We start from the raw sequence: 13,570 nt of genomic DNA on the forward strand, positions 1-13,570 counted from the left end.
CTGCGACTTGTCTTTGGAGTTGACACCACCAGATCTTTGGTCAAGTCAGGGAAGGCTCCAGACTCTCCGTTACTCTCCACAGATTCTAGGAATTCCCAGACTCATCTAGAGAAGGAATCAGTCTGAATATCCTGCTAAGGCAAGGCTACTCAACTCAATCACTCTGTGTTAGTACCAATTTTAATAACATGCAAGTACAAAGTTGTCCCCAATTTAGTTGTATAGAAGTAAAGAAATAGAGCTCCATACTTTTCCAGGTATCAGAAGTGGTTTGGTTGACCCTGGGGTAAAAATCCAGATTTCTCAAATCATAAAGTCTCACATTCTTGGCCTAGGAGTGAGTATAGGATTGTAGGAAAGATTTGGAATTAGTCATTGGTTTCAATCGTAAATGACTGTGCACCTTAGACAAGTTATTTGACTTGTCTGAGCCTTGGTTTCTTCATCTGGAAACCAACATCTGGTAGGTAAGTGTCACTCAAAAAATGTGAGTGTCTTTTCTCACAATCCTCTCCCTCAGTTCTCCTAATTAGCTGGACTTTGGTTCTTTCTTGATTTGAAAAGTGCCTTTGAATCTTGGATACCATTTGGGATGAGAGACACTGTCATCTTTCTTTCCCTTTCACATGCTATTCTCTACCATATCCACATTCCACTATTGACTCTGAAGGGTCTTCATGGTTACAGGACAGTCAGATTCATTGTTTCTGGATCTTTAAAATCAGCTTTGATTAAAGACAAAGTTGAAACAAAAACCAACACGTTCTTAGGTAACAGGAATCTCAATAGGCCAAGAAACCTTGAGCTACTGACACGTCTTTAGAATATAAAACATTTGGCTAACCATTATATCTTGTTTTACAGAAAAGGATAAAAGTAGAATACAAGTCAGATATCTTGAAGACACTAAGGGTAAGCCAGGTTGAAATGAAGATGGTTCCTGTTTATACTTATTTGATACCTTGTTATAAAATTGAGACTGGCTGACTTAAAAAAGCTTTCCTAGGAGATTCTCCTTTCAATGCGGTGACTTGTTGATTTATAACCTTTAACCACGATGCTATAATGCTTATTTGTTTGTCTGGGAAGATTATATTTCTCTTTATAAATTTATTGAGTGAGTTTTAATTTCTCCATCAACATGTAACGTTAAGTCTGCTATCACTTTTTTGTTCTTATTAAAATCATCTCAGCACTGGTTTGAATAATTGTTTATATTCTCTTAATATTGGGGAAAATATTTTTTTCAGTGTTCAATTTCAGTACAAGTAAACACAAAAGGGTGATTCTTGCAAAAATGGGCAAAACAAAAAACAGAATCTTGATATTTTCCTCATCATGAATAATCTAACTTGTATTAATCCATGCTTGAGTTACAAGTGGGTTCTTTCAGGGTAATCACACTCTCACTTCTCCTGCTCTTCTGGTAGGGGTATGATGAAGATAAAATGTGATGAGATGTAAAAGCTATATTAAACTGTTTTATTTTGAATGGAAAGCATACAGCAAAGGACAGGATTGCCAGGAATTGCCACTTGGTTGATGGGATTTGTGGTAGCCAGTCTCCAAGATGGCCCCCAGTGATTCTCATCTGCTAGTATTCATGCCTTTGTGTAGGCCTCTCTCATTCTGAATCAGGGCTTGCCCTCTGTGACCAACAGTTTATAGCAGAAATGATGGTTTAGGACTTCTGAAGCTGATCATAATGGCACTGCACCTTTTGCCTTGGTGTAGGCAAAATCTCTTGGATTGCTCACTCTGGGGAAAACCAGTTGCCATGTGGTGAGGAAACTCAATGGGAGACCCAGGTGGAAAGAAACTGAGGTCCCTAGTCAATAGCCAAGACAAAATTGCCAGTCATATGAGTGAGTCAACTAGTAAATGCATTAAACTGCAACGTCAGGAGAAACCCTGCGCCACAACTGCCCACCTGAGTCACTTCCAAATTCCTGATATATAAAAACTGTTAAAGATAAATGGTTATTGCTATTTTAAGTCACTAAGTTTTGGAGGTAATTTCTTATGAAGTAATAGATTATGTAAATCAATTTCTCTAGTGTCAACTGTCATTAACCAAGCACAGAGACCAATATATAAACCAGAATAACAACCCACTAATATACTTTGAGAAACACACTATTGAACTGATTGGAAGCCAGGTCATTCTTTCCCTATAGACACACCAACTTCAAGAGGAAGAAAAGTTGCTTGGTGAACATGAAACTGGATCAAGAAGTCAGTATGATATTCCACAAGAGGGCAATACCTGTCACAGAGCACTAGGCATACCTAGTGCACTCCCCATCCACTCATCCATACAGCTTTAGCTGAGCATCCATCCCCATGTCTGGCACCTAAAACTTCCTTTTCTTATGCTTTACACTAACCATTCCTTTCTATTAAGCAGTTTTCCTTCAAATGAGTTCTAATAAAATTGACTAAGTTTATAGTTACTTAACTATGACATTATAGTTCTGCCTCCCACTGATTTAAGTATTCCTAAACCTTCTATTCTCCAAACAGAAAACAGCTAAAAGAATTATGAAAAGTTGAAAGGACTATTTTGCTACTTTAATAAGCATCTTTCCAGATATCTATGCATTTATCAAATGTAGACATTTATGTATAAATTTTCATGGGGTCATATTATACCTACTAGCATGAGTCCATAATATGTCCTGGACACCTTTCTACTTAGTCCACTTATGCTTTTCCATAATTAAAAAAATTATTGTGGTAAAACACACATAACATTTACCATCTTAACTATTCTGAAGTGTACAGTTCAGTGGTATTAAATACATTTACATTGTTATGCAACCATCATCACCATCCATCCCCATAACTCTTCTCATCTTGTAAATTTACTGTTCTAGCCATTTTTAAATGCACAATGCATTGGCATTAAGTACATTAACAATGTTGTGCAGTCATCACCACTCACTATCCATTTCAAGAACTTTCTCAGCATCCCAAATAAAAACTCCATACCTATTAAACAGTAACTCCCAATGCCCCCTTACCCCAGCCTTGACAACCACTATACTTTCTGTCCTTATGATTTGGACTACTGTAAGTAACTCATGTAAGTGGAATCATACATTATTTTCTTTTTGTGATTGGCTTCTTTCACTTAGCATAATGTCCTCAAGGTTCATCTATGTTGTAGCATATTGCAGAATTTCTTTCCCTTTTTTAAAGTTCAACAATATTCCATCATATTTACCACAGTTTGTTTATCCCTTCATCTATTTATGGACACTGATGTTTCCACATTTGAGCTATAATGCTGCTATGAACATTGGTGCAGAACTATCTGTTGGAGACTCTACTCACAAGTGGAATATATTGCTGGGTCATATGATAAATCTATTTTTAATTTGTTGAGGAACCACCATACTGCTTTCCATAATGACTGTGCCATCTTACATTCACACCAACAGTGCACAGGGGTTCTAATTTAAAAACATTCTTGCCAACACTTGTTTTGTATTTTTCATAGTAACCATCTTAAAGAATGTGAGGTGGTATTGCATGGTAGTTTTGATTTGCATTTCCCTAATAATTAGTCATGTTGAACATCTTTTCATGTGCTTATTTTGACCATTCATATAACTTCTTTGGAAAAATGTCTATTCAAGTCCTGTGCCCAATCTTGAATTGTTTTTTGTTGTTGAAGTTAGGAGTTCTCTGTATATTCTGGCTATTAATCCCTTATCAGATATATGATTTGCAAGTTATTTCTCTCATTCTAGGGGTTTGCTTTTTTACTCTGTGGATAGTGAAGTTTTAAATTTTCATGAAGTTCAATATATCTATTTTTTTTATTTTGTTGCCTGTACCTTTGATGTCATGTCCAAGAAATCATTGCCAAATCCAATACTGTTAAGCTTTTGTCCTATTTTTTCTTCTAAGAGTTTTATTGTTTTTGGCCTTAGATTTAGGTATTTGATCAATTTTGAATTAATTTTTGTATACGGTGTTAGATAAATGTGAGGTAAGAATTTCACTCTTTTGCATGTGGATATCCAGTTTTCCCAGCACCATTTGTTGAAGAGACTGTCCTTTCCCCATGGTCTTGGCATCCTTGTCAGAAATCATTTGAACACATTTGCAAAGTTTTATGTCTAGGCTCTCTATTCTATTCCATGGATCTATATGTCTATATGCCAATACCACATTATGTTGGTTAGTGTAGCTTTGTAAGTTTTGAAATCAGGAAGTGTGAGCCCTTCAATTCTGTTGTTCTTTTGAAAAATTGCTTTGGTTATTTGGAGATTTCATATGAATTTTAGGATGGGTTTTTCTATTTCTGCAAAGAACATCATTGGGGTTTTGATAGGTATTGCATGGAATCTATAAATGGCTCTGGGTAGTATTGACATTTTAACAATATAGTGTCTTCCATTACATGAACATAGGATGTGCTCCCATTTATCTATGTCTTCTTTAATTTCTTCCAGCACTGTTTTGTAGTTTTCATAGTACAAGTGTTTCACCTCCCTGGTTAATTCTTAAGTATTTTATTCTTTTTGATGCTACTGTAAATGGAATTGTTTTTGTAATTTCCCTTTCACATTCTTCCTTGTTCATGTATGGAAATGCAATGGAATCTTGTGTGTTGCCTTTGTATCCTGCCACTTTGCTGAATTCATTTATTAGTTCCAACAGTTTTCTTGGTTATGTCTTTTTTTTTTTAATTTTTTTAATGTTTATTTATTTTTGAGAGAGAGAGAGAGACAGAGACAGAGACAGAGCATGAGTGGGGGAAGGGCAGAGAGAGAGGGAGACACAGAATCTGAAGCAGGCTCCAGGCTCTGAGCCATCAGCCCAGAGCCCGACGCGGGGCTCGAACTCACAGACCGTGAGATCGTGACCTGAGCTGAAGTCGGACGCTTAACCGACTGAGCCACCCAGGCGCCCCTCTTGGTTATGTCTTTAGAGTTTTCTACATATAAGTTCATATCATCTGCAAACAGAGATTACTATTTGAGAATACTATTACTATTTGAGATTACTATTTCCTTTCCAATTAGGATACCTTTTATTTATTTTTCTTGCCTAAATGCTCTGGCCAGAACTTCTACTACTATGTTAAATAGAAGTGGTGAAAGCAGGCATCCTTCTCTAGTGCCTGATCTTAGAGGAAAACCTTTCAGTCTTTCCATACCATTGAGTATGATGTTTGCCAGGGGCTTTTCACATGTGGCTTTAATCATATTGAGAGAGTTTCCTTCTACTCCCAGTTTGTTGAGTGTTTGTCATGAAAAGGTGTTGATTTTGTCAAATGCTTTTTCTGCATCAAGTTGAAATGATGAGGCTTTTCCCCCTCTTTATTCTATTGATGTGGCATATCACATATTACATTGTTGCATAACAGTACATATTATGATTTTCATGTATTGAGCTATACTTGCATTCCAGGAATAAATCTCATTTGATCGTAGTGTATAATCTTTTCAATATGCTTAATTTTGTTTGCTGCTGTTGAGGATTTTTGCATCAATGTTCCTAAGGGATCTGATCTGTAGTTTTCTTGCGAGTGTCTTTGTCTAGCTTTGGTATGAGGGTAATGCTGGCCTCAGAATGATTTAGAAAGTGTCTTCTCTTCAATTTTTTGGAAAAGGTTGAGAAGGATTGGTATTAGTCCCTAAGATGTTTGGTAGAATTCATCAGTGAAGCCATCAAGTGCAGGGCTTTTCTTTATTGGGAGGATTTTGATTACTGATTCAATCTCCTTACTAGTTATAGGTCTATTCAGATTTTCTCTTCATGATTTAGTCTTGCAGGTTTTGTGTTTCTAGGAAATTGTCCATTTCATCTGTTATCCAATTTGTTGGCATACAATTGTTCATAGTACTCCCGTATAATCATTTTTATTTCTGTAGAATAAGTAGTAATGTCCCCACTTTAATTTATGATTTTGGTAATTTGAGTCTTCCCTTTTCTTAGTCTATCTAGCTAAAGTTTGTCAATTTTGTCGATCTTTTTGAAGAATTAGCCTTTGGTTTCATTTCTCTATTGTTTTTCTATCTCTGCTCTAATCTCTATTATACCTTCCTTCTGCTAGTTTGGATTTAGTTTGTTCTTTTTCTAGTTCCTTAAGTTGTAAAGTTACATTGTTGATTTCAGATTTTTTTTTTATGTATTTATAACTTATAAGTTTCCCTCTTAGCACAGTTTTTGCTGCATCCCATAAGTTTTGATGTTACTTTTGTTTTCCTGCATCTCAAAGTATTTTCTAATTTCCTTGTAATTTCTTTTATCCATTGGTCATTTTAAAAGTGTTAACCTCCACAATTTTATGAATTTTCCACGTTTCCTTCCTTTTGTTATTAATTTATAATTTCATCCTGTTGTGGTCAGAGAAGATACTTTATCATATCTATCTTTTAACATCTGTTGAGACTTAAGTGGCCTACAATATGGCCTATCCTAAAACATGTCCCATGTGTGCTTGAGAAGAATGTGTATTTTTTTGTTGTTGGCTAGCGTGTTCTATATATATCTGTAAGATCTAGTTGGTTTGTTAACTCCTCTGTTTCCTTACTTATCTTCTGTCTGGTTGTTCTATCCATTATTGTGAGTTTTTGAAGTCTCCAATTATTGTTACAGAATCGTCTATTCTCTCCCTTCAATTCCATCACTTTTGCTTCATATATTTTGGTGGTCTGTCATTAGGTATATAAATATAACTGTAATATATTCTTTCCCTATTGAACCTTTTGTATATAATGTCGTGGTCTCTTGTAACCTTTTTTGATTTAAAGTTTACTTTGTCTGATATTAGTATAGCCACTCCTGCTCTTCTGTTTACTATTTGCATGGAATATCTTTTTGATCTTTTCACTTTCAATCTATTTATGGCTTTGAATGTCTCTTATAGATAGCATATAGTTAGATTATGTCTTTTTATCCATTTCCAATCTCTGTCTTTTGATTGGAGAATTTGATTCATTTATGTTTAAAAATTTTTTTAGTGTTATTTTTGAGAGAGAGAGTGAGTGGGGGAGGGGCAGAGAGAGAGGGAGACACAGAATCTGAAACAGGTTCCAGGCTCGGAGCTGTCAGCACAGAGCCTGATGTGGGGCTGGAACTCATGAACCGCAAGATCATGACCTGAGCCAAAGTTGGGACGCTTAACCGACTGAACCACCCAGGCGCCCCTGATTCATTTATGTTTAAACTGATTACTGATGAGATCGTCTGTCATTACGCTATTTGTTTTTTGTCCCACATTTCTTGCATTACTGTCTCCTTTTGTATTTAGTTGATTTTCTGTAGTGAAATGTTTAAATTATTTTCTCTTTTCCTTTTGTGTATATTCCATAGCTATTTTCTTTGTGGTGACCATGAAGATTACATTTTGCATCCTAAATGTGTAACACTCTAATTTGAGTTTATACCAGCTTAACTTCAATAACAATAAAAAACTCTCTTCCTTTACAGCTTCATCCTACCCCTATTAATTGTTGATGTGACAGAGTTATATTCTTGTGTATAGTGTGCCCCTAAATATAAACTAATGATTCTTTTATATACAGAAACTCTGAAAGACAGAAGACAGTAGGCCAATATATTCAAAGTGCTAAAAATAAAAAATAAAAACCCTTGTCAACCAAGAATCCTATATCCAGAAAAGCTGTCCTTCAAATGTGAGGGGTAAATTAAGACATTCCCAGAAAAACTAAAGCTGAGGGAGTTTGTAAGCACTAGATCTACCCTACAAGAAATGTTCAAGAAATGCTTCAAGTTGAAATAAAAGGACACTTCATAGTAACTCAAAGCCATATGGAGAAATAAAAGATCTCAATAAAGGTAAGTACATGGGCAATTATAAAAACCAGTATTAGTTTTTATACTAATTTTGGTTACAACCATTACAATGGTTTGTAACTGCACTTTTTGTTTTCTCCATGATTTAGGAGATCAATACATTTAAAGCAAGAAAACAGCAGTAATTAGTATAAAAGTTAGTGTTACTGTAACTTTGATTTATAACTCCAAATCCTGGTTTATTTTTTACATAATTTAAGAGAGTAATGCATTAAAAATATTATTAGCTTTTATTTTTGGCCACACTTTACATAAAGATGTAATTTCATGACAACAACTGAAAGGGGTGGAGATGGAACTAAAGGATCAGGTTTCCATTCTGATGTCAATACCATATTCTGTTAATTATTGCAGCCTTATGCTATGCTTTCACATCTGGTAGGACACATCCCTCCTCCTTACTCTATTTTTTCAATATTATTTCCAAATATCTGTTAAGTCACACATTTATAGAAGGTCCTTTAATTTTACTCCACTATACAATTAATCATATTCAGTGGGACACTGGATTTTTACTTATATAACTCCCAGAGGACCAACTTATTTCTAAGTTCTTGGGAGGCACATCTCTAAAATCCAATTCTTTTTTTTTTTTTAAGTTTATTTATTTAAGTAATCTCTACACCAAACATAGGGCTTGAACATAGGGCATGAGATTAAGTTACATGCTCCTCTGAGTGAGGCAGCCAGGCACAACTAAAACACCCTTCTAATAGCAACCTATAAAACAGTACTATTAGCATCCAGAAAAGGGCCAAAAGCTACGTATTTGAAAACAATAACAACAACAACAGCAACTAAAATCTAATCTGGAAATTTCTAATAATCAAATTTTCCAAGGGGAAAATTCCATTCAATAGTGAGCCAACAATAATTTATTAGCCATCTACTATGTGTCTAGAACCGTTTATGTATTTATTATGTTTCCACATATTGAGGAAAAGTGAAGGACTCCGTATACTCCAAAAACTCAGCACCAAACCCACCGGACAGATGTGAGGATGGGGACTAAGTTCATAAAGGATATATCACCATCAGTTTTAACTTAAATTTGCTCTTGGTTCACTTCCAACAGTGCGCAGGGCACTCTTGAACTACAGCCTCAGGGAAAGCTACTCTGTTTTACTGTGAAGTATACAAACATGTTTGCTCCAGTATGGTCTTGGGCAGATCATGGAACCCTGGCACCTAACAGTTACTCCATAACCAATAAACATTATCTACCAACATTATTATTGTTAATGTTGGCCAATATTAGTGATTATAAACCACATCAGTGAGAGTTTATGTAGGACTTGTAGCCTTTATGAATACTAATAGATAATGCTGTAATATCACAACTCACTATTTAACATGATATGTCTATCACTCCATACATTTTTTTTCCTGTGGGTCCTGGACACAAAGTCCTTACATTTTTATGTATGTTGGTTTTGTTGCACCAATTAAACGTTTTTGAGAGGAAGGACTATGTATTACAAGTCTCCGTATCCCCCCAAGTTTCTTATACACAGTATTATTTGTAAAGTAATTTGCTTTGGTTTTGCTCTGGTTACAATGGCAAGCAAATGTTTCCTTGTTTCAAAGTAGTCAAATAGATTTGTACCTTCCTATTTTATTTGTGCAGGGTAGAATTCTGGGATGCTAATAAAAACTGTATGATATGACCATCCTCAACAGGAACTATCCAGTTTTCACAAACAAAAGACCTATCATTCACTTGCTAAGAATAAAATGTTAGCTGGTAGCTGGCTAGTACTGCACAACAGCACATAACTTCTAAGAAAAGGTTTTTATTCACATGTAAAAGCTCCAAACTTGAGGCAGATGAAGGTATATCAATCCTCTAAATACCATGCCAGACACATGTATGCATCTGCCCAGAAGTCACTAGAGGCTAAATTAGAGAACACGTGATCTTCATCTTCCCACAATTTCACTCCTCTAAGACACAAATGATGTGAGGTATACAATCCAAAATACTCAGAAATGATGTTTATTCACTTTAAAGGGTTCAAAATATCTTGGACTTTTACTCCAACCTGTACTTTCATCATGTAAGTAAATTCTAGCTGGAATGGGAATATGGCAATCCTGGCCAAGAGGAGGGCATTATTTCTGTTCTAAAATATGGATGACTGGTGCCGGCTTATATGAGAGGTGGTAGCAGTCATTGCTTATCTGTCAAACTTTATAACAGATATTGAAGCCTCTTTGGGTGGCAGTTCCTCTCCCAATAACTAAAACACAGAAATATCTTACACAGCTAAAACCTAAATGGTATTAAAAGTAAACATTTTATTATATAACAGGAATTAAAGTTTTCAAAAATCTGTACCAACAAAACCAAAACCAAAGCCATTCTGGGAACAATGAGAAAATTTTACAATAAAAGCTACCTTTCACTTTTCAGAAATCTGAACTGAAAACAGATGGTTAACTGCGGTGCAGACAGGGCCAGCCATTCTGTCTATTGTGGCAGCTGAACAAAGTGTGAGCTACAGAATCACTGCCCTGATGGTGACTGAAGCAGATGAGGAGAGACGGGAGCTCACAAGCAGGATGCTCAAACTCAGTCCAGGAGTTCATGTACGATCCAACTCCCATCAGTCTGACAAGTCACTCTGATCCAGCACGATTATCCTGTGTATTTTTTAAACACACACAAAAAAAGAGTTTCAAGTGAGTATCTATGTTTTTAAAGACACAAACAACAGTTTCCTTCTATTCAACTGAGTTCAAGGGAAGGGATTTTGATCTTTATAGTCAAGGGGGATAATCAATTAGTATGTCATGGGAACGTACAATGACTACAAAGCAAATGATAGCATCATCCTGTCCTCCCTCTGTCCAAAACTGTTCTTGTGCTGACTCTACTGATGACTTAATCAAATCTGGCATTAATTTCACCTTGTATTTTAATTAGCTGTAAATATTAACACATAAAAAACTGAGCAACTTTGAATTAATTATCAAACAACTTTATCAATAACTTTAACATTAATGTTTATTTACATGCTGATAAATGTTTAAAGCCTGTTCATGTGGTCTATAGACAGTGAACTTGGACCTACAAACATATGCCAACTCATTACCTGGATGGTTCAGACCAACCCAGTCGCTTCCAAAAACAGGGTTTTAGTTCCTCTTGATGAAATATAGAAAGAAGAAAACACAACCAGGTTACTTTCTGGGTCTAAAGGTGCCAGTATCCAGAAATTGCTTTAGTGCTCTCTCTCAAGTTTAGGGTGGACTGTTTTACCGGTAATAGTTGTTTTCTGCTAGAGACAGAATCTTTCCAAAAATAGTTAATGGGCTTCCCCACCTAACATTCTGCAGCTCCCTGTCACAGCAATGGATACTAATGATGTTAATTCACAAAGTCTCTGCATTATGTTCTCAGTGAATTCGTGTTGAATTCGTGTAGCTAAATGCTTACACACTCTGGGTCCTGTGCCAGTCCAGGGTCCCAGAGGAAAAAGAATACACTCTCAGGCCCTTTAATGAAGTGACTACTTACATAGGTATAGTCAGAGTTAAGGGAGCAAACAAAGGATGGCAAGGCACCCAGTGACTAGCAGCAGTGGGAAGCCATTATCAATGCTAAGTCAAAAGGGACTAGGGTGGAGCTAGGGCAGAACAGTTACTGGAACCCAGTGAGAGCTGGAACTGAGGACAGGCTGCCTTACAGAAGCTGTGCTGGTGAAGGGACACCACTTCTATCCAGAGATAAGGTGCTGAAGTAGGCAGGTAGGGGAAGTAATACCCAACCACTCCTCTGCCCTCTTCCCACTGGCCAACAGGAAGCCTGCTGGCCAGAAAGCCCAGGAGATAGTTCACAAAGCACAAAATAGGGCAGAGAAAGGAGAATGAGAATGAATTGGCGAAGGAATGAAAGGGATACCAGGTGTTCTGAAAAAATCAGTATCTCTAACTTCTTAAGTAGGAGGAACTTAAATATAGGAGGGTGTCATTTGTGAATGGTGCCTAAAGCTCTATCAAAATAGTTTTGAAATTAAGATCAATTTACACCTTTCACATTACTTGTAGATTCCACTTAAATTCCACAGTTTATAATTCCTTCTCAGATTCTGCAGCCTCTGTGTGAGCTAAATTTAGAACTCTTTTGAAGACATTAGACAATTAGAAGCAAAACATCTTTCTAGACAATGTGCAAGACAAGATGATGAGATTGGCCAAAGGCTTGCTTTAGAAATAAAATTGGATGTTACTGTTTTGTGATTAAGGTATAACTGGCAATTAACAGAAAACCTGGGCTGAACTACAGGAGGAAAGCATAGAAGGATTATGTATAGCATCTGGGAAATATTTCTAAATAACTCTGATGCTCATCATAGCCCAAGGACTCCAGGTTACATTATAAACAACCATTCATTCATACCTTCTTCAGAATTGCCTAAAAAGCTGTCTGATTTCCTTCTCTCTGACTTGAAGCTTTCTTCCCCTTTTCTCTTCTTTTCACCAACTTCTTGATCCTTGGTATTTGCCTCCCTTCAAAGACAATGATTTGGGGCATCAAACCATATGCACAATGGCCAGGGTAACAGGACTACTCCAAAGGAAACATAATAGCTATCACTAATGGCCAGGCATTGGCACATGTGCTATAATGTACAGTAAGCCATTTAATTCTTATCACAACTATATAGTTACCATTACCATTCCCAGCAAGTAATAAGGAAACTGAGGTACACAGAAGTTATATGCCTCAGGAGTCCTGGATCTGGGATCTGACCCAGGCAGTCTGATTCTGACTCTATCAACCTCTAGGCTATATTATCTACCTCCCTTCCCAACAAAAGCATTTCACTTATGTTGTAATTGGTGCCCTTTTTTGTAACCACCATTTATTTTATTACCTTACTTCATTTCCTGAAACTCTCAAGTATCTCTGATTGAAGTATCTAACAATTTAAGACCATATTTGCCAAACTAGTAAGCAGAAATCATCTCCCCTGCTCAAGTGTAAGCTCCTGAAGGGCAGAGACATCCCACTCCTCTGCTCCTGCAGCACAGCACTTGGTTGTCAGCACTCAACAGATGCTGGCTGAACCAATTTGACACTGTACAGGGATTTTTATTCTTTTTTCATTTATTAAATCTTCAAAACAAAATATGTAAAACAAGAGAGAAAATAAAGCCACCTAAAGCAAAAACGATTTTTTTTCCCTCCTAACCTCTAATAGAATCATAGGTTCTAGAATTGGAGGAAGCCTTCAGGTTCTCTTCCACCTCTGTCCAAATGCCCAGAACCAGAGTTGTCTAGCCTGTGCTTGAGTGGGAGGAGCTGTTGATAAACTGTAAAGGCACCTGCTTCTTCTATCAGATAGCAATAGCTATTAAAAAGCATGTGCTTTACTGGATAAAATCTCTAACTGCAGTTTCTAGTCACTAGCTCTGCCCTTTGGGGCAGAAGAGAGTAAGCTGACTCTCTCAACTTTACATTTCAGGTATTTGAGGGTAACTATCAAATATTCTCCACTCCACCTGCACTTCTCCAGCTGAGCCTCCCTAACTCCTTCAGCTATTCTCACATGATATGGTTTTCAGACCTCTGACTATTCGATGGCCACCCTCTTCTGTTTGTCAACATCGCTTTTAAAATACGGCACCCAGGGGCACCTGAGTGGCTCAGTCAATTAAGCATCTGACTCTTGATTTTGGCTCAGGTCATGATCTCACAGTTCGTGAGCTTGAGCACATCTGGCTCTGT

General features: G+C 36.7%; 1 protein-coding gene and 1 long non-coding RNA gene across 7 annotated transcripts in view; one reads left to right on the plus strand and one right to left on the minus strand.

The window, feature by feature from the left end:
- The first annotated feature begins 52 nt into the window (after window positions 1-52).
- On the plus strand, window positions 53-10,511 carry LOC109247196 (uncharacterized). The gene is made up of 4 exons (XR_002071629.2): window positions 53-467; window positions 865-912; window positions 7,545-7,818; window positions 10,250-10,511. It is a non-coding gene; the product is annotated as an uncharacterized LOC109247196 (long non-coding RNA).
- Window positions 9,817-13,570, minus strand: part of TEX14 (testis expressed 14, intercellular bridge forming factor) — a 121,135-nt gene continuing 117,381 nt past the window's right edge. For 5 of the 6 annotated variants that reach the window (XM_053892434.1, XM_053892435.1, XM_053892433.1 and 2 more), the window contains 3 exons: window positions 12,239-12,348; window positions 10,932-10,983; window positions 9,817-10,479 (listed from right to left, as the gene is read on the minus strand). In XM_053892434.1, coding sequence (XP_053748409.1) covers window positions 10,443-10,479; window positions 10,932-10,983; window positions 12,239-12,348 — 199 coding nt within the window. In that variant the 3' untranslated portion in view covers window positions 9,817-10,442. Of the gene's footprint in view, window positions 10,480-10,931; window positions 10,984-11,868; window positions 11,946-12,238; window positions 12,349-13,570 lie in introns of all 6 variants that reach the window. The other variant, XR_008418609.1, reaches the window with a different exon arrangement.

The sequence above is a fragment of the Panthera pardus genome, unplaced genomic scaffold (assembly GCF_024362965.1).
Source record: "Panthera pardus isolate Hobbes unplaced genomic scaffold, ASM2436296v1 HiC_scaffold_3, whole genome shotgun sequence".
NCBI lineage: Eukaryota > Metazoa > Chordata > Mammalia > Carnivora > Felidae > Panthera > Panthera pardus.